Raw genomic sequence first — 22,335 nt, forward strand, 5'->3', positions numbered from 1 at the left:
TATATTTCAGTCAGTTGTGCTTCCAAGTCTTATAATAGGGATAATTATAAATATAGAAAACGTAGCTCTGCATGCTCTATTTATGTACGAATTGGAACTCGGAATCAGGTAAGCATTTTTTCTTTTACACCTGTAATCAGATGTTTATGATTTCCTATCCAAATACGTTCACATGCTAACTAAAGTTTTATACATAGATAAAAGATTTGATAAGTTACAATATTTCTATGTCCATTAAAAATTATGATATGGTGCAATTCATGATCACTGTTAATCTTTTGTTGCCAAAGTGATAATAATACATTGATTTTCAATGCAAGTTATTTTGATCCCTAAAAATTAGTCTGTATTTTAAATAAATCATAATTTAAGATGTCAGGTTATATACATTAGACATATCTGAGCTTTTGAAGAAAAAACCGTATTTTTTAACTAATTGAAAAAAGAATTTTTTTTAAATTTTACCCTTCAGAGCTTGTTAAACATTGGTGTTGTGAAAGTGGCAAAACTTCTTTTCTTTAAAACGACGTTTTTTACATTCATGCCAACTACATAAGATACAGCTCGTATGATAGCCATATGGGGTTTGTTAGACATAAACACACAAATGTTGCCCGAAGCCAAAGGCCGTCAGCAACATTTGTCTGAAATTATATGAAAAGAAATTATAGGTTGCCCAAATCCCAGTGAACAACGTTAACTGCTTCATTATACCCTTTACTTGGGATGCAATTAAAATTTCATGTAGCAAACAGCATGTCCCCCAGCACCTCGTGTATATCCATTCTGCAGAATACAAAAATACATTGGTTAGCTGTGACATGCATTTACTCGGTGATCTAACAATTTTTATGTTGAGTCAACAGATCGCTCAACATCGAATATTGTTAGATTGGTTGACTTAACGTTTGTATTGACATTTTGTTGGAAAAAACAAAATAGAAGAGCATTTTCAAGGGTATAACAAACTCAAATGTTTTAATCAGTCACAAACAATTACAAACAGATGATGTTTTCTTCTTGTAAATATAAAATTATGTATTATGTATTACTTATTGCTTTATTACCCGGACACACTTACACTAAACCTTAACAAAAATGACTTTTTCAAATAACAGCCAATCTTATTTACTTAGTACCAGTAGCAAAACAAATTCTCCATCATAATGATTACATTGGAGTTATGGTTAGATATCAAATAAATACACATAGTCAAATTCTTCAAATAATCAAATACCTAGGTCCTTTTCTTTTATGTAAACAATGCTTTGTTAAATGTACATTTTGTATGGCACTCATTGCTGGATGAATCGATAATATTTTGGTGAAAAATAAAAACGTTTTTTCTTTTCAATCTTGTTGTGGTTTTCTTGGCTAGAAGACATTGTTTTGCTTAACCTTGGTAAAGAACATCACAATATTACTTGCGTAAACATGTTAATTTTTTTTCCTAATGTTAATTAAAAAATTATATAATGAATTTTAATAAGTTAAAGTTATCATTCTTCGAACATTTAATTGATAAATGTATAGCGGTAACTTTTATTGTCGATAAAATTTCAAAATTTCTCCATTTACTATGGAGACGTGTTCAAAAATCAGACATGTAAACTTGTAAATCCGAATATGCAATCGTGTTCAAAAATCAGACATGTAAACTTGTAAATCCGAATATGCAATCGTGTTGGTGTGTGAGCTTGAGGATGAATGAGTGTAATTTTGATCGTATAACCTATAAAACGCAGGGATAACTTTAGAATTGACCCCGCAGGCCTTCAAATTAATTTTTTCTACAGATGCTTAATTGCAGCTGAAATATGCTTTTGTTATTTACATGTTACCTGCCACTATAATACACACTTTTCATCTGAAGTCTCTGCATTTGTATTTCCATTCTCTGACATATCACGGCTGACATGTTACAAATCAACAAATGTAAAGTCTACAAGTTTGTCGAATTTTGACATGACCATGTATGGAAACAGTTACGTCACTGATAGAAAAAGGCTAGCTGCAGCTAAAGGCATGTTGTAATCGCCGGAATAGGGACGGAATAAATAAAAAAAATCTTAGTTCCATAATCATAATATCTCTGGATAACAACATTTCTTAGAAAGTATTATTTTTTGGAAAAATAGATTATGAGATTAGTGTACATTTTATCAAGAGAATATGTAAAAGATGCGAGTGAAGAATTCAATCGATCGGCTTCAGATTTTTTTCTTAGAACTGGAAAAAATTACATAAATTGACTTTGTTTGAATATCCATGTATACAGATATACACACATTTTTATTAGAGTACATGCGACAAATTGTTAAAGTATAGAGCGCGGCTGAATTACTAAATAACTCCAAAAGCCTCCTTATTGCTACCACAAAGTTGGGACAAGAACCCCCCACCCCCACCCTCTCCCGCAAAAATTACACGGGGTCGGCCAGCTGGACAATCAAATAACTAAGTTGCAAAATTATCAATAAGAGAAACAAACTATTTAAAGACATTGGTTTTGAGATTTTGAAAAATATGAGAAAGAAGAAGCGACACCCCCTTTAAAGATTAATAGATAAAAATTCCAAAGATAAATTTAACATTCATGAAATTAAAATGTGCATAAATTAAAAATGTTTCATTTTTCATTCATATCGGCAATATATAGGGAAAAAGCCTATCATATAGGTGAAAATTGGCATTTTTAGAAATTTAATTATAAAACTTCTTTTCATTTATAACACTTTTATATTGTTTTATCATAATTTAACTTTCACTTGCACAACAAAATCATTTTGATCTTTTTTTAAAAAGTATAAATACATGATGTGATGTATGGTTACATACATTTTTCCGTGAAATCTTTGAAGGTAGTTTATTTTTAACTAATTCAGAAAATGTAACAAAAATAACAAGAGAAAAGCTGTCAATATGCACGTGACTGCAAACCAAGTTTTCTTTTGTGTGAACAGTATCCATAATCCATTTTTCAATTCTGAAATCAGTGATAAATTCTTTCTATCCAAAGAAATGGGGTACTTTATTTGCAATGTTTTTACCAAAAAATGACTAAATTCAACAGCTGATATCATATTGATATTTTTTCATTAATTATCAGAAATCAAAATTCTAGCAACTTGCATATCTCTGATAAATGTATAATTTATCTGCAAAACAACAACTTCCTATCTTGAAAACTGTACGAGGAGTTATCGGTACAATAAAGGTACCTTTTTTGTAGCCACTCGCCCGCCCGCCATTTTCACTATTTCAATAATTGGAAAACCCGGTTAAAAGTTCTCTCTCAAAATTCTTAGAATTCAGAAGCGATGGAGCTTCATGGGACCTCGAGGCGAACTCAGAACCCCATGCCCCTTAAAATATATTTACCCCCACAGGAAGTGTTTAGATCCGTCTCATTTCTAGAAAAGAGTACGCGTTTACATATATTCCACTTTAAATTACACGTCAAATTATTTTAGAGAAATGATATATTAGGCATTACTTTTTAACCCTCATTTAACCATGAGAATTATATTACAGAGCATTCGTCACATCAGCAATGACTTTTATATTCATGAACCTCCTCCTGTTTGGTCCAGTTTCAATCCTACCTCAAAAATTTTTCTAATGATAATACGGGTATTTTCGATAGAAAAAGTGTCGTTCGTCAAAAGCTTATTGCAACAGTTCGGCCGAATATTATGTTTAATTTTCGTCCATTCCAGCGATTACGGCATGCCTTTTCCCCGCAGCAAGGCAGTTGCCATATAAGGTCATGTCAAAATTTGACAAACTTGTAGACTTTACATCTGTCAATTTGTATCATGGCAGATGTGCTATTGCCGAGTCTGAAGATACAAATGCAGAAACTACGGATTGAAAGTGTGCAAAGTTGAAGGTTTAATTAACGAATGAAAACAGAAAAGCTGCAAAATGTGAATCATGCAAAAGAACTGAGCCAAATCTTACATGTGTTTATGCCTGAGTTTTATAGGTTACACGATCAGAATTACACATATTCATACTCAGGCTCACACACCAACACGATTGCATATTCGGATTTACAAGTTTGCATGTCTGGATTTTTGAACACGATTACCCTCCATATATTACAAAACCCGTTTTAATGAAACAAAAATGTGAAGCTTTTTAAACAAACTGGATTAACAGAAAAAGAAATCCAGCAGATAATTCAATTACAATCTTTTTGAATAACTGGTATACCATGTTATTACTTTTTCTCTTTTATTGACCTATATGGATTTTTCCCCAGAGGAGCCGCTATTGCTGTTGTCCTAAGCCTGTGGACTTCGGTCATTCTGCATGTATTGTTTATAGCTTGCACGGGCTATAAGAAAGACACTTGGAAAGGTCAAGTATTAACTATTATGATAATGTGTCGAAAGAGGATTGAATAAGAATACATAATTTAATGAATCAAAAAAATTGTACTCAATATTTAGATTTAAAACTGTTATAATGTGTTTGCTGTTAATTTTGGGCAGTGAATGACAAAGGGTATAAAATTCTAAGTCTTGTCTACAATCTTTATATCCATTACATCCTTTCACCGTTTGACTCAAGATTTTTGAGATCATCTATTTTATTTCCATCAATTACCCAACTTCACACCACGCTACCCTAAAACGACTCTCTGACCATTTCTCTTCTTTATTTAGAACCCATTATACACGTAATGGTCAGGTGTTAATCCTTTTTTGTAAACGAAATTAATTACTTATCTCATTGGATTACGGGTGCCGTCGCTGAAACACAATAAATTTGGATCGATCATGGTGTTTATCTTCACTATGGCCCAACTCGTTTTCTATGGTGCACAGAAATATAATAAGTGCTGCCTGCCATAATAAAACCCCTTGTGGATAATTCTGTAAATGATACATTATAAGGTCTCCGTCTTCAGCGGAAGACCCTTCTATTATTCTATTGTTTCTTTATCACTTTTCTTATTAAGGTCTTCCCTTTCCAACGGAAGACCTTATTGTTTTCTATTATTTTTTCCAAATTTTGTGCACGCGATTTCTCGAAAACTACTCAACCGATCTCAACAATTTTTTCACAGATGATTGGACATTATCTGAATTTTTTGTTGTCGTCACTTCCGGTTCGGATTTACGGTCGATTTTGTAATTTTTTTACGACCAATTTTGTGCAGAGCTGATCTCAGAAACTATTAGAGATATGGCTTTACATTTTCAGAATAGGTAGAGCATGGTTTGAAGTTGTGCACTATTTAGTTGTTTTGCACCAGTGGCGCTATTCCTTGGAGCTCGCTTAGGCACGAAAATGGAGTACAGATTTCGAATCAAAATTTTCATGTGTTTTGATCAGTATCTTTTTATTAGTTGATATTTTGTTGAGACATATAAAACAAAAGTAGTAGAGATTCAAAAGTTCTATCCAATAAAATCAAGAAAAAGGGGCTGGCCCCATTAATTAGGGACAAAAAGACTTGTAAATCTATTACGAATAACTTGAAAACAATAAATATTATGTTATGCACTATAAAATCAAAGTTGTTGATCTCTATATTATCGGTTTGAAAAAGTCATCGTCAGCTAGGCCCATGTTTGACGTAATTAGGGTTTTTATTCTTTATCTTAAAATTTGGGGGGGGGGGGTTAATGTTGAAATTGTATCGATATTTCATGGTATCATTTAGACTAAAAAAAAAATCGGACGGAAGACCTACTCATTACTCGTAACAAGGTCGTATCTAGTTGTTATTATTTTTATTCTTCTTTAGGTCTTCCGTTTCCAACGGAAGGCCTGATTGTTTTCGAACTGTTTATTTTTTTTCCAAATTTTGTGCACGCGATTACTCGAAAACTACTCAACTGATCTCGAAAAGTTTTTTACAGATGATGAGACATTATCTGAATTTTATATGTTTTTGAGTTTTTGTCGGCGTCACTTCCGGTCCGGATTTACGGTCGATTTTGTAATTTAATTTTTTACGACTGATTTTGTGCAGAGCTGATCTCAGAAACTATTAGAGATATGACTTTGAAATATTCAGGATAGGTAGAACATGGTTTGAAGTTGTGCACTATGTAGTTGTTTTGTACCAGTGGCGCTATTCTTTGGAGCTCCCTTAGGCACGAAAATGGGGTACAGATTTCGAATCAAAATTTTTATACGATTTAATCTATATCTTTTGATCAGTTGATATTTTGTAAAGACATATATTACAAAAATAGTAGATAATCAAAAGTTCTTTCCAACAAAATCAAGAAAAAAGGGGTTGGCCCCTTAAATTAGGTGCCAAGAGACTCGTAAACTCTATTACAAATAACTTAAAAAGCTAAAGATATTGTAATGCATTATAGAAGCAAAGTTGTTGATTATACCAATATCTATTAGAAAAATTCATTGCCACGCCCATTTATTACGTAATTAGGGATTTTTAGGGGCCAAAGAACTTAATCTTTGACGCAATATCTCTAGAGGAGTAGACATATTTTGTTAGGCATTGTAGAAGAGAAAATGTTTGCATTAATGATACTAATTGATTCCATTTATCAAAACACCAATCAATGTCTGTCCCAATAAAGGATCTACAGGGCTGGCCCCTAAAATTTTCAATCATTTGTATCTCAAAAATGAACAACAATTTTAGTTAGGCGTAAGAACAAAAAAAAATTGTATTCTTAAGACCTTTTCAAAGAAATCAAGAAAAAGGGGCTGGCCCTTTAAATAAGGGGCCAGGACACTCGTAAATTCTATTACAAATAACTTAAAAAACGATAAAGATTTTGTAATGCATTATAGAAGCAAAGTTGTTGATCGTAACAACATCTATCAGAAAAAGTTAATGTCTCGCCCAGTTATTACGTAATAAGGAATTTTAAGGGGCCAAATTACTTAACTTTGACGCAATATATCTAGAAAAGGAGACATATTTTGTTAAACATTGTAGAAGAGGAAATGTTTCCATCGATGATTTTAATCAATTTCAATAATCAAAGCACCAATGTCTGTCCCCATTAAGGATCTAGAGAGCTGGCCCCTAAAACATTCAATCATTTGTATCTCAAAAATGAACAACAGATTTAGACGGTTGTAACAACAAAAAATGTTAGTATTCGTGGGACCTTTTGAATGAATTCAAGAAAAAAGGGGCTGACCCCTTAAATTAGGGGCCAAGAGACTCGTAAAGTCTCTTACACGTACCTTAAAAACGATCAAGATTTTGTAAAGCATTATAAAAGAAAAGTTGTTGATCGTAACAATATCCGTTTGTAAAACTCATTGCCACACCCAATGATGACGTAATTAGGGATTTTAGGGGACTCAAATCTTAAATCTTATGTATGTGAAAAAGCAAAACACTTTGTTAAGAATTTGAAAGGATATTGACAATCGTATACATTATCTTAAAGGGAGGCATTGAGTGGAAATTCTGAAATTTCATGGTATCGTTTAAAAAATTGAACGGAACACCTACTCGTTACTCGTAACAAGATCGTATCTAGTTATTATTATTACATATTCTGATTCAGTAAGAATGTCACTATAAGTAGAGTTGAAAACGGAAGACCCCTCTTGTTTTTCTTCGGTTTCTTTTTATTATTATTTTATTTTTTTCTGACTCCTTCTCGGCTTTATATCTCAAAACGTTTTCATCCGATTTCCATGAAATTTTCAGTGATTTTGTCCGGAAGAAATCTTCGTAAACTTAAAAGATGTCGCTTTTAAATTACTGCTGATAGATGTATCAATTCTATGGTGTACTGGAGGGTTTAAAATTTTATTTATCAATTTTGCTCAAAACCGGAAGTAGTTCCAATCTTTTGGAAATTTTCATTTTTTAAACAAAATAATACAATACTACAGTATTATAGAGTTTGCCATGGTGAATTCAAATCTGAAATCTGTTTAAAAATCGGACGATGAATTGCAGAGATATTGGGGATTAAAAATCGATTTTTTCGAAAATTTTGATTCCGCGTTCCAGGTTTAAAAAATAGCGAAAAGTTCAAAGTTAAATTATTTCGTACCAAAAATAATTCGATTTTTGTTAAGTCTTACTTTGATACGTTCAGATTTTTTTTGTAAGGTCGTTCTTGAAATTGTAAAGGTTTTTGTCAATTCGTACTCAGAATCATTCGGATTTTGTTAAGTCGAACCAAGAATTATTCGATATTTTATTTTTGTTTAAGTTACTCTTGTTATTGGTTAAGGAACTTTGCTTCTTACAGGAACATCTAGCTTTACTCCTGACATTAACGGAAGACCCACTCGTTGCTTTGCAACGAACTTTGCTCTTGTTATTAATATTATTATTGTTAAGGTCTTCCGTTTCCAACGGAAGACCTTATAGTTTTCGTACTGTTTCTTATTTAGGTCTTCCCTTTCCAACGGAAGACCTTATTGTTTTCGTACTTTTTCTTATTATTATTATTTTCCACAAATTTTGTGCACGCAATTTCTCAGAAACTATTCGGCCGATTTCGACCATTTTTTACGTATGATTGCCAGAGGTCATAATTGTACAGGTTTTTTGAAATTTTGAAATTGTCACTTCCGGTACCGAGTTACGGCCGATTTTCTATTTTTTACGACCTATTTTGTGCAGAGCTGATCTGAAACTATCAGAGATATGACTATTAAATTTTCAGGATAGGTAGTCTATAGTTTGAAGTTGTGCACTATTATGTTGTTTTACGCCATTGGCGCCATTTCTTGGAACTCGCCTAGGCACGAAAATTGGGTACGAATGTTTAATCAAAATTTTCATACTTTTTGATCTGTATCTTTTTATAAGTTGATATTTTGTTAAATATATATAACAAAAGTGGTAGAGAATTAAAAGTTCTTTCCAACAAAATCGAGAAAAAGGGACTGGCCCCTTAAATAACAGGTCAAAACACTCGTAATCTCTATTACAAATAACTTTAAAATGATAAAGATTTTGCAATGCATTATAAAAGCAAAGTTATTGATTGTAACAATATAAATCAGAAAAAATCATTGGCATGCCAATTTATTACGTAATTAGGTATCTTTAGGGGCCAAAGTACTTAAACTTGGACGCAATTTATCTAGAGAAGGAGGCATATTTTGTTTAGCATTGTTGAAGAGAAAATGTTTGCATTGATGATTCTAATCGATTCCATTAATCAAAACACCAATGTCTGTCTCCATTAAGGATCTAGAGGGCTGGCCCCTAAAATATTCAATCATTTGTATCTCAAAAATGATCAACAATTTCAGATAGGTGTAAGAACAAAAAATGTTTGTATTCTTAAGACCGTTCCAACAAAATCATGAAAAAGGGGCTTGCCCCTTTATTTAGGGGCCAAGTTACTCGTAAACTCTATTACAAGTAACTTAAACACGATAAAGATTTTCTAATTCATTACAGAAGCAAAGTTGTTGATCGTAACAATATCTATCAGGTAAAATCATTGCCACGCCCATTTATTACGTAATTAGGGATTTTTAGGGGCCAACGTACTTAATCTTTGGTGCAATTTATCTAGAGAAGGAGACATATTTTGTAAAACATTGTAGAAGAGAAAATGTCTGCATTATTGATTGTAATCGATTTCCTAATCAAACGACCAATGTTTGTCCCCATTAAGGATCTAGAGGGCTGGCCCCTAAAATATTATATCATTTTATCTAAAAAAAACATGATCAACAATTTTAGATAGGCGTAAGAACAAAATATGTCGGTATTCGTGAGAACTTTCGAATGAATTCATGAAAAAGGGACTGGCCCCTTAAATTAGGGGCCAAGACACTCGTAGAGTCTTTTACACATACCTTTAAAACGATAAAGATTTTGTAATATATTATAGAAACATAGTTGTTGATCGTAACAATATCAGTTTGGAAAACTCATTGCCACACCCATTGATGACGTAATTATGGATTTAGGGGACTAAAATCATAAATCTTTAATTTGCTGTATGTGAAAAAGCAAAACACTTCGTTAAGCATTTTAAAGGATATTGACAATCGTATACATTATCTTAAATGGAGTGGTTTAGGGGAAATTCTGAATTTTCATTGATATTTTAATCGTATCGTTTAAAAATTGAACGGAAGACCTACTCGTTACTCGTAACGAGATCGTATCTAGTTATTATTTTTTTACCACAAATTTTATGCAGGCGATTTCTCAAAAATTGTTCGACCGATTTCCAAAATTTTTTCCACAGATGATTACACTTGATATGATCTTAATACATTTTTGATAATTTTGTTATCGTCACTTCCGGTACCGATTTATCAGCCATTTTGTTCATTTTTACGACCTATGTTGTGCACACTAAAACTCTGAAACTATATGACAAAAACATGAATATGAAATTTTCAGGATAGGTAGACCATAATCTGAAGTTGAGCCTATTGTTTTTGTTTTACGCCAGTGGCGCCATTCTTAGGAGCTCACTTTGGCTCGAAAGTTGGGTACGAATTTTGTCCCCCATTTTTTGTACACAAGATTTCTCAGAGATGGCTCGATAGATTTTTTTGAAATTTGCAGGAGTGAAAGAACAACATTGTATTCTCAGGAATCTATTTCATTTTTTCCAAAGTTCATTTCCTGTCGTCCATTTCCTGTCCCTAGGAAAAAACTAGTTTCACAAGGATCTCAGATTTGGCAGATAGTATCGATATTTCATTGTATCATATAAAACTAATCGGACGGAAGACCTGTTCGTTACTCGTAACGAGATCTAGTTATTATTATTATAATTATTATCATTAAGGTCTTCCGTTTCCAACGGAAGACCTTATAGTTATTGCTTTGTTTCTTTTTCCCTATTCTTATTAAGGTCTTCCGTTTCCAGCGGAAGACCTTATTGTTTTTCTTAGGTTTCCTTTTCCCTATTATTATTTTTTTTTTCTTACCGATTTTGTGCACGCGATTTCTCGGAAACGGCTCAACCGATTTACGTCAAATTTTCATTTCTGATAGGTATTGATCTGAACCTTGTTGGAAATGTTTTTGTTGATGACGTCACTTCCTGTCTTGAGATATCGTGGATTTATCAGTTTTTATAGGGGTATTTTGTCAGGAGAACTCCTCTTTTACCATTTAAGATATGATGTTGAACTTTTCAGGGCTGATAGACGAAAGACTGAAATAGGGTCTAATGGTCATTAATCATCTTTATCTCAAAGAGCGCCGAAGCTCGCCCGAGCTTGAAAATTAAGATAAAAAAGGCGTCATGATTTTTCTTGGTTTTCTTTGAATATCTCTTTTCTTGAAAGCATTTTGTTAAAACATGTAGAACAAAAAAACTTAATTAAATCAAGAGCTTTCATTTCAGTTCATGAAAGAGGGGCTGGCCCTTCAAATTAGGGGCTGGGGGGCTCTAAAGTCTTTTAATGATAACTTTTTACCGTGAAATATTTTGTGATGCGTTATAGAAGCAATTATGTTCATTTTTAGGTTATTAACCTAATCATGGCAATCATTTACTCCTATGTTACGTAATTAGGGATTTTAAGGGGCCAAAAGTCCAAAACTTTGATGCTCAATATCTCAAAATAAAGAAACATTTGGATAAGCAATATTTAACAAAAGATGCTCAAAATATTGAGCTTAACAATCTGAAACCATAATTTCCTTGTTATGCGGTTCCTAAAAGGAGTTACAGGGTCAGCCCCTAAAACGACCCTCTCCAGATATCTCGAGAACGGTACAAAATTTGTAAACACTTTTTGAACAAAATGTGTTTGAATTAACAAGAGCTTTCATTTGAAATCATGAAAAAGGGGCTGGCCTTTCAAATTAGGGGCTGAGGGGGCTCTAAAGTCTTTTAATGATTACCTTTTACCGTGAAATATTTTGTGATGCGTTATATATAAGCAATTATGTTCATTCTTAGGTTATTTACCGATACATGGCAATCATTTACTCCTATGTTACGTAATTAGGGATTTTAAGGGGCCAAAAGTCCAAACCCTTAATGCTTAATATCACAAAATGAAAAAACATTTGGATTAGCAATATTGAACAAAAGATGCTCAAAATATTGAGCTTAACAATAATCAACTATAATTTCTTTGTTATGCAGTCCCTAAAAGGAGTTACAGGGTTGGCCCCTAACACGACCCTCTCAAGATATCTCAAGAACGTACAAAATTTGTAATAACTTGTTGAACAAAAAGTGTTTGAATTGACAAGAGCTTTCATTTGAAATCATAAAAAAGGGGCTGGCCCTTCTAATAAGGGGCTGAGGGGGCTCTAAAGTCTTTTAATGATAACGTTTTACTGTTAAATATTTTGTGATACGTTATAGAAACAATTATGTTCATTCTAATGTAATGTACCTGTACATGGCAATCATTTACTCTTATGTTACGTAATTAGGGATTTTAAGGGGCTAGAAAACTAAAGCTTTGATGCTCAATATCTCAAAATGGAGGAAAATTTTGGAAAGCAATATTTAACAAAAGATGCTCAAAATATTGATCTTAACAATGTACAACCATATATTGTTTTTATCTGGACCCTAAAAGGAGTTTTAGGACCGGATATCAAAACGATTTTTCCCAATTATCTAAAAAACGGAAACCAATTTCTAAATACTTATTAGTAGTACACAAAAATAGCTTTTGACTAAAATGATTGAAAAGGAGCTGATCCCTCAAATAAGGGACACCAAAGGTAGACTTTCACCCATTACTTATAGATCCTGCCTCCTTTTCCGGATACGTTTCGTTGATGAAGGTCAAGAGTAAGGTCATTCCATATTCTAAAAATCGGACGGAAGACCTCGTTGCTCGCAACAAGATCGTGAATAGTTATTATTTTCATTTTCTTCCTATTTTTGTGCACGCGATTTCTCTGAAACGGCTCGGCCGATCTCAATCAAATTTTCGGATGTGATAGATAGGGGTCTGAACTTGATTTTGTACTGATGACGTCACATCTGTTTTTGAGATATTGGGATTTTTCTAATTTTTATATGGGTATTTTGTCTTCTGTTGTTCTCCTTAACTATCGGAGATATTAAGCTCAAAATTTTACGGTTGGTAGAGGAAAGATTGAAGTTTTGCATGATTGTTGTTTTGTATGTTTAGCACTTCTGGTGCCAAAGCTCGCTAGGGCTAAAAAAATTGACATTAAAAAAGCGTCGTGAATTTTTCTGCTTTTCTCTCTTTATCTCTTTTCTGGAAAATATTTTGTTCATACATGTAATGTAAAAAAAAATTATTTTTACAAAACCTTTCAGTTGATATCAAGAAAAAGGGGCTGGCTCCTCAAATTAGGGACCTAGGAGGCTCTAAAGTATTTTACCCATAACTCTTTACCGAGAGATATTTTGTAATAAATTATAGAAGCAAATATGTTTATCTTACAGTTATGAAGCCCAGCAGTAGAATGATTTTCTCATGTGTTACGTAATTAGGGATTTTTAGGGGTCAAAAGTCCAAAATTTGCTCACCTATATCTGAAAAAGGTAAAATATTTTGTAATGCAGTATAAAAGAAAAAATGCTCAAAAGGATGTACTTAACAACATGCAACCTTCAAAATTTGGTTCAGCAGCCCCAATAAGGAGATAAGGGACCGGCCCCTAAAACATTCTTTCTCAGATATCTCAAGAATGGTAACGAATTTCTGAACACTTGTTGAACAAAATGTCTTTATATCAAATGACCTTTCATTTGATACCAAGAAAAAGGGACTGGGCCCTAATATTAGGGACCTAAAGGGTTTTAAAGTCTTTTTCCTATAGTTCTTTACCGAGGGATATTTCGTAATAGATTATAGAAGCAAATATGTTTATCTAACAGTTATGTAGCTTAACAGTATAATGATTTTCTCATGTGTTACGTAATTAGGGAATTTTAGGGGTCAAAAGTCCAAAACTTTCCTCACCTATATCTCAAAAAGGAAAATTGTGAAATGCAATATAAAAGAAAGATGCTCAAAATGATATACTTAACAACATGCAACGTAAAAAAAAATTTGGTTCAGTGACCCCAATTAGGATATAAGGGACCGACCCCTTAAACGTTTTTCCACAGATATCTCAAGAACGGTGACGAATATCTAAACACTTGTTGAACAAAGCTCTTACACCTGAAACAAAATAGTATCTGGCCCTTAAATATAGACCCTCTTTTCCTGTTTTAAATCATGTATAGGTGTTAAATAGCAAAATCAAGATCGAACATAAATCTCAATTTCTAAAATCAGACGGAAGACCTCCTCGTTGCTCGCAACGAGATCGTGTCTAGTTATTATTAGGGTCTTCCGTCTTCAGCGGAAGACCCTTCTATTATTCTATTGTTTCTTTTTCACTTTTCTTATTCTTATAATTAAGGTCTTCCGTTTCCAACGGAAGACCTTATTGTTATTGCTTTGTTTCTTTTTCCCTATTCTTCTATATTATTATTTTTTTTTTTTCTTACAAATTTTGTGCACGCGAGATCTCGAAAACTACTCAATTGATTTTCATGAAATTTTGGGATCTAATAGAGGATGATATGAACCGTATTGCAAATTTTTTTTATTGATGACGTCACTTCCGGTTTTGAGATATAGTCGTTTTATCAATTTTCAGAGGGGTATTTTGTCGGCAGTACTCCTCTTAAAGTATAGCAGATATAAACTTGAAATTTTCAGCGATGGTAGACGGAAGACTGAAATTGTGCATGAAGGTTTAAAATCATTTCGATCGCAAAAAGTGTCGAAGCTCGCCTGGACCCGAAAATTGGGATAAAAAAACGTCGTAATTTTTTGTGGTTTTCTTTAATTATCTCTTTTCTGAAAAATATTTTGTTAAGTCATGTAATGTAAAAATAGTTTCCATTTACAAGACCTTTCTTTTAAAATCAAGAAAAAGGGGCTGGCCCCTCAAATTAGGGAACCAAAGGGCTCTAAAGTCTTTAATCTGTAGCCCTTTACTGAACGATATTTTTTGAAATGTTATAGAAGCAAATATGTTTATCTCACAGTTATGTATCCAAGCAATGTATTGATTTTTCCATGTGTTACGTAATTAAGGGTTTTTAGGGGCCAAAAAGTCCAAAATTTTGATCGCCATATCTCAGAAAGGAAAAATATTTTGAAATGCAGTACAGAAGAAAAGTTGTTCAAACTGATGTTCTAAACAATATGCAACCCTCAAAATGTCGTTAAACGACCCCTATAAGGAGATAAGGGATCGGCCCCTAAAACCTTCTTTCTCATATATCTCCAGAACGGTAACAAATTTCTAAACACTTGTTGAACAAAATGTGTTTAGAATTAAGTGACCTTTCATTTGATATCAAGAAAAAGGGGCTGGCCCCTTACATTAGGGAACCAAAGGGCTCTAAAGTCTTTTATCTATAGCCCTTTACTGAGGGATATTTTGTAAAATGTTATAGAAGCAAATATGTTTATCTCACAGTTATGTATCTTAGCAATGTAATGATTTTATCATGTGTTATGTAATTAGGGGTTTTTAGGGGCCAAAAGTCCAAAATTCTTATCACCCATATCTCAGAAAGGAAAAATATATTGAAATGCAGTACAGAAGAAAAGTTGTTCAAAATTATGTTTTTAACAATACGCAACCTTCAAACTTTCGTTAAACGGCCTCTATAAGGAGATAAGGGATCGGCCCCTAAAACCTTCTTTCTCATATATCTCCAGAACGGTAACAAATTACTAAACACTTGTTGAACAAAATGTGTTTAGAATTAAGTGACCTTTCATTTGATATCAAGAAAAAGGGGCTGGCCCCTTAAATTAGGGGATCAAAGGACTCTAAAGTCTTTTATCTATAGCCCTTTACTGAGGGATATTTTGTAAAATGTTATAGAAGCAAATATGTTTATCTCACAGTTATGTATCTAAGCAATGTAATGATTTTATCATGTGTTATGTAATAAGGGGTATTTAGGGGTAAAAAGTCCAAAATTTGATCACCCATATCTCAGAAAGGAAAAATATTTTGAAATGCAGCACAGAAGAAAAGTTGTTCAAAATGATGTTTTTAACAATACGCAACCTTCAAAATTTCGTTAAATGGTCCCTATATGGAGATAAGGGATCGGCCCCTAATACCTTCTTTCCCATATATCTTAAGAACGGTAACGAATTTCTAAACATTTGTTGACAAATGTGTTCAGAATGAAATGACCTTCCATATCATTTCAAGAAAAAGGGGCTGGCTCCTTAAATTAGGGGATCAAAGGGCTCTAAATTCTTTAATCTATAGGCCTTTACTAAGAGCTATTTTGTGAAAGGTTATTTAAGCTGAATTAGGTATAATACGTTTATATATCCTAACAATATAATGATTTTCTCTTGCGCTACGTATTAAGGGTTCTTTAGGAGCCAGAGGTAAACAAGTTTAATCTTTTCTATCTTAATTTGAAGAAATGCAAGTCTTTTAAAAGGCAATATAAGATAAGTTATAAAATGTGATACAATAAAGCATTAGTTCTCCACTCTTTTTCCATATCATGTTTTTTTGTCGAAAATCAAAGTCGATGATGTCAAATTTCCTTCTAAAAATCGGACGGAAGACCTCCTCGTTGCTCGCAACGAGATCGTGTCTAGTTATTAATATTATTCTTTTTTTTTTTCTTACCGATTTTGTGCAGACGATTTCTCAGAGATGGCTCAATCGATTTCATTCAAATTTTCAAGATAAATGCGATTATATCTGAAGTTGATTGTTTTTTATCCGTTTTTGAAAATACGCTTCCGGTCGGAAGTTATCGTCCGTTTACGATTTTAAAAAGTCAATTTTGTCTGTCAGGTTTCTCAAAAACGAGCAAAGATACAGGGCTGACAATTTCAAAGATGATAGATCTACCGTTTTTCTGGTGCACCTCGGTCAAGAGAATGTCCGCCGTCACCTCTGGTCGTCACCGGAAGGAAATTTGAAAAATTGAATTTTTCGACTTTTTAATTTTTTTATATTTTTCCTTGAAATTTCTACACCTTATACTGACCCTTTCACTGATTCAGAATATGTAATTTGTTTAAAAATCGATCAACGCATTCTGGAGATATTAGGCATCAAAGTCCTGAAGCGAGAGTCCGAGTAGCTCAGTCGTTAGAGTCGTGGTCATGTGCCTAGGCGACCCGGGTTCGAGCCCCGAGTGCCGAATTTCTTTCCCCCTCTGTTTGTGCTTAGATCTGATTTTTTATCTTTAAAATGATGGATTCTGTTCTTTTTTGTTTTGATTTAGTAAAAGAAGTTACAATAATATTGCTTTTCCCCGTATTTGAGTATTGAGATCCATAGCTATGTATTCATACTGAAATAAAGTTAACATGTTGAAAAGTTACATCTTTAAAACAACGCTTATACATTGTTCTAACATATGTATTTTGTTTAGAAATTGTGTAATATGTGATATTTAGAATTTAATATTCTCCGTTTAATATAGAAGTCACTGACCGACACACACCCCCCCCCTCCCCATTCATAAAATCATTTAGTTTTTCTGATCCGATTTTACTTGATCTTTGATCTTGGACCTTTAATATCAACTTAGTATCATTCTAGATTACTGTACTAATTACCAGACCAATTCGTTCATTATTAACAGAGTTATGAACTTTTTGGCATTTGAGTTTCAATCGTCGTGTTTGACATGTACTGTACAAAAAAATCTAACTCCCGAGTCCTTCACTCAATTCTAATGAAAAATTCGTGAATATAAACCTCGGACCCCATTCTTATTGTCTGTAAAATATGCAGCGGATTGAACAATTAAGAAGAGTCAAACGGCGCTTATAGCCTATACGCAGAAATAAAATTTACACACTACACGCACCGACCCCCCCCCCCCCCCCTTATTCACAAAATCATTAAGCTTTTTTGGACTGATTTGACTGAATCTTTCATTTTGGACCTTTATTTTCAACCTAGTACCATTCTAGATTACTGTACTAATTACCAGACCAATTCGTTCACTTTTAAGAGAGTTATGAATTTTTGGACATTTGAGTTTCGATTGGCGTGCTTGACATGTACTGTAGAAAAAAATTCTTACTCCCGAGCCCTTCACTCAATCCTAATGAAAATTTGTGTAAATGTACCTCGGACCCCATTCCTATTATCTGCCAAATATGCAGCGGATTGAACAATTAAGAAGAAATTCCTGAGATCAAGCGGCAAGTTTAGCCTGTACGAGGACTTAAAATTTACACAGTACAAGGGATGTAAGCAGCCGCGTCATATTTCTGTTGCATGTATATTTCTTGTTTTCCGTTTAGTCTGTATCTACGATAGCGTGTGAACTACTTATGAATGTTAGAACTGTGGAAATTACTGTCATCAAATTTTGACCGAATAAATTTACGTGTTACTGATTTCGTTATTTCTACATTTATAATGATTAAATTATCAATCCTGTTGAAATAAAACAGTCAAACACAATAGTAAACGACACGAAAAAAAATCTCAACACTGAAATACATGTGTAAAATGCATCAGTCATTGCTTTAGGACTTTACTTCCCCTAATTATCGTTAACCGAATCCGAGATCCACACCTCAAAATTCTACTTTCGATTCATTTACCACGAAAATCAAGCTCGGGTCTTTTCACCCCCCTCCAGACAAAAACACGCATCAATATTTCAAATGACATCGCACTGTTACCAAACCTGTGTAGTCAGACATCTCACACATCGTTTATAATCTCATACAAAAATTCAGCTCCTCTCCCGAGCGGAAACGCCCCAAATTCAAAGAGAAATTCGGGAATTATTTCGCGTCAGCCATGTCGTGAACCTTTGCTGAAATACTGTTATGACACCTGCAAAGGCCTCGCCGGAGCTAATATTTCTTCTTTCTCTCTATTTCTTTCTCTCTATTTTTTTTTTTTTTTTTTTTTTTTGATTTTCTAACTTAAATATTCAACATAAAGGGGTTGTTGGACTGTAGTACAAGTTGAAAACACTCGTACATTAAGATTTAGACAAAAACAGTCTTAAATTATTAGGGTCTTCCGTCTTCAGCGGAAGACCCTTCTATTATTCTATTGTTTCTTTTTCACTTTTCTTATTAGGGTCTTCCGTCTTCAGCGGAAGATCCTTCTATTATTCTATTGTTTCTTTTTCACTTTTCTTATTGTTATTATTATTATTAGGGTCTTCCGTCTTCAGCGGAAGACCCTTCTATTATTCTATTGTTTCTTTTTCACTTTTCTTATTATTCTTTTATTTTCTTACCGATTTTGTGCAGACGATTTCTCGGAGATGGCTGAGTCGATTTCGCTCAAATTTTTAATATTAACGTGTTTGTATCTAAAGCTGATACATTTTTTTTAATTTTTGAAAATACACTTCCGGTCAGAAGTTATCGTCCGTTTACGATTTTAAAAAGTCAATTTTGTCTCTCAGGATTCTCAAAAACGAGTAAAGATAAAAGGCTGAAATTTTCAGAGATGATAGATCTGTCGATTTCCTGGTGCACCTCGGTCAAATGAATGTCCGCCGTCACTTCCAGTCGTCACCGGAAGGAAATTTTAAAAAATTGAATTTTTCGACTTTTTTATTTTTTTGATATTTTTCTTTGAAATGTTTACACCTAATAGTGACTCTCTTACTGATTCAGAATATGTATTTTGTTTTAAAATCGATCGAGGCATTCTCGAGAAATTAAGCGTCAAAGTCCTGAAGCCAGAGTCCGAGTAGCTCAGTCGATATAGTCGTGGACATGGCCCAGGCGACCCGGGTTCAAGCCTCGAGTGTCGCAAATTTTTTTCTCTATTTTTCGCTTAGATCTACGATTTTATCTTTGAATTGATAAGTTTAATCTAATCTATTCAAAAATCAGACGGAAGACCCACTCGTTGCTCGCAACGAGATCGAATCTAGTTATTATTATAATTCTTTTTCTTACCGATTTTTTGCAGACGATTTCTCAGAGATGCCTCGATCGATTTCATTCAAATTTTCAAGATAAACGTGATTTTATTTGAAGTTGATATTTTTTCATCGATTTTTGAAAATACACTTCCGGTCGGAAGTTATCGTCCGTTTACGATTTTAAAAAGTCAATTTTGTTTGTCAGGTTTCTCAAAAACAAGTAAAGATATAAGGCTGAAATTTCTAAAGATGATAGATCTACTGTTTTTCTGGTGCACCTTGTTCAAGGATATGTCTGCCGTAACTTCCGGTCCTCCCCGGAAGGAAATTTGAAAAATTGAATTTTTCGACTTTTTCATTTTTTAATAGTTTTTTTTTTTTTTTTAATTTTTACACCTTTTAGTGACCTTCTTACTGATTCAGAATATGTAACTTGTTTTAAAATCAATTAAGGCATTTCCGAGAAATTCAGGGTCAAAGTTCTGAAGCGAGAGTCCGAGTAGCTCAGTCGATAGAGTCATGGCCCAGGCGACCCGGATTCAAGCCTCGAGTGCCGCAAATTTTTTTTTTTACTATTTTTCGCATAGATTTACGATTTTATCTTTGAATTGATAAGTTTAATCTTATCTATTAAAAAATCGGACGGAAGACCCACTCGTTGCTTGCAACGAGAACGATCTAGTTGTATTAATTATTTTTTTGATTTGTTTTCTAAAGGCTGGAACAAATTGTGTTTAAACGAATGGAGTACTTTTCTAAAGCTAGCTGTTCCAGGAATATTCATGATGTGTCTGGAAATTTGGACCTCCGAAGTGACCACATTTTTTACTGGTAAGTTAGTGTTTTCCCATAATCATTTTAGATATGCCTTTTATACTTTATGGTTTAAAATTATTTTAAAAACCAAAAACCATACTTTCTAAAGATTTGGAAAATATTATTTTAAGTCGTTTTTAGACTATCAATGGAATTAAAATTTGTAATATTTAAAACCCCTTTAGATATTTTCATTTTTTTTTCGAAAATTTAATATATTATTCAATATACTCGTATATTCAACAAATGTACTCCACTCAGTTTATTTAGTTATTATGTATCAATTCTTTTGTAGGACTAACAAGTAAAACAGAATTCGCTGCATATGCTAGCTTGTTTATCGTTGGATTGATGATAACAGGTGTATGTACACTTAAACATGCAAAAATATTCTCGGATGTATTCTCTATTTTTATAAGTTTTAACGTATTCAAATTGACAATCAGCTGATTCTTTTTACAAGTTATTAATTTTTTTGTTTGATTTTTATACAGGTTGTCTTTGGCATGTCTGTTGCAGTGAGCATGCGCATGGGTATTCATTTGGGAGCTGGAAATACAGATCAAGCTAATGTATCTACAAGGGTTACAATCGGCTTTGGAAGTAAGTATTTACACTGCCAAAGAAACACATGTCAAATTTATCAACATTATATACCGGATACATTATTGCCTGGTGGTATTTTAACGTTTCCTATTTTGCATTTTTTTTCAAACGAAAGAACTAGTTAAACCGAGAACTGAAAATCAACAAGCACATATGCCTGTGAAAAAAATTATTTACTGTAAATTTTTCATATTTTATAAACTGTATTTTTCAAATACTGTTCATTTTTTTTTATAAGCAGGGCTTTCAAAACTAAATTAAACAGCTTTGTTTTGCCTTTTGTTTTTTGTTTTTGCTTATCCTGTTATAACAAAGAAGATGCAAGCTTTGATGTATGTATATATATACACCATAATTGTAAAAGACAGCATTGTGCATAATATTAAACATTACCCCTACATCGTTACAGTCCAGAGTTGTTATTATTATTTCAACTTTGAGCCATTAGGTTCATTAGCATTTCACACATATAAAAAAATAAAAAAAATTGGAGGCACGCAAAATGGGAAGCCAATAGCGCTATGAAGAGCAACATACAATTGTTACATAATTACAAACTTAAAGTTATTTTATTTTAACCATATGAAATATTATTATACATATATGGTAAATCCAAAATGGTATTAGATTTAAATTCTAAAAACATCTGTCTCATTGCATAATGAAGGTTAAACAACAATATTTATTTCAGATTTATTAAAAACAGCAAACAATTCTTGGCAATAAACATATTCTTTTTTTTATAATTGGAAAAAGTTTATGAAACACAATGTGTATTTTGGGCTCCCATAATTCTCCAAAACCATTTTACAAATCTGGGCCCGGTTTTTCGAAAGGTGGTTAACTCTAACACCGTGTTAACTCTGTGTTAAACTCGGTGTTAAAGTTAACCACATAGTTAAACGTTTTTCAAAAGCGTGTTAGAGTTTAACCATGTGTTAACTCTGTGTTAACTTTAATCCACCCCCAGTACCTTGGTTAAAGATTTAACACAGTGATTAAATATAGCCGCCGGTGTAATTTTTTTGCCAATTCAACTGAAAAAGTTGGTCAAAGAAGCATTTTCAAAAAAATTTAAAGTTTAAAAATCTTACATATGATATAAAAT

At 33.0% G+C, this 22,335-nt stretch overlaps 1 protein-coding gene across 1 annotated transcript in view; it reads left to right on the plus strand.

Annotated features, from left to right (window-relative positions):
* The first annotated feature begins 14 nt into the window (after positions 1-14).
* Positions 15-22,335, plus strand: part of LOC105335470 (multidrug and toxin extrusion protein 2-like) — a 33,451-nt gene continuing 11,130 nt past the window's right edge. The window contains exons 1-5 of the mRNA XM_034480096.2: positions 15-108; positions 4,268-4,365; positions 20,523-20,636; positions 20,917-20,984; positions 21,116-21,224. Coding sequence (XP_034335987.2) covers positions 83-108; positions 4,268-4,365; positions 20,523-20,636; positions 20,917-20,984; positions 21,116-21,224 — 415 coding nt within the window. The 5' untranslated portion in view covers positions 15-82. The remainder of the gene's footprint in view (positions 109-4,267; positions 4,366-20,522; positions 20,637-20,916; positions 20,985-21,115; positions 21,225-22,335) is intronic.

Source organism: Magallana gigas, chromosome 3, assembly GCF_963853765.1.
Source record: "Magallana gigas chromosome 3, xbMagGiga1.1, whole genome shotgun sequence".
Classification (NCBI taxonomy): Eukaryota; Metazoa; Mollusca; class Bivalvia; order Ostreida; family Ostreidae; genus Magallana; species Magallana gigas.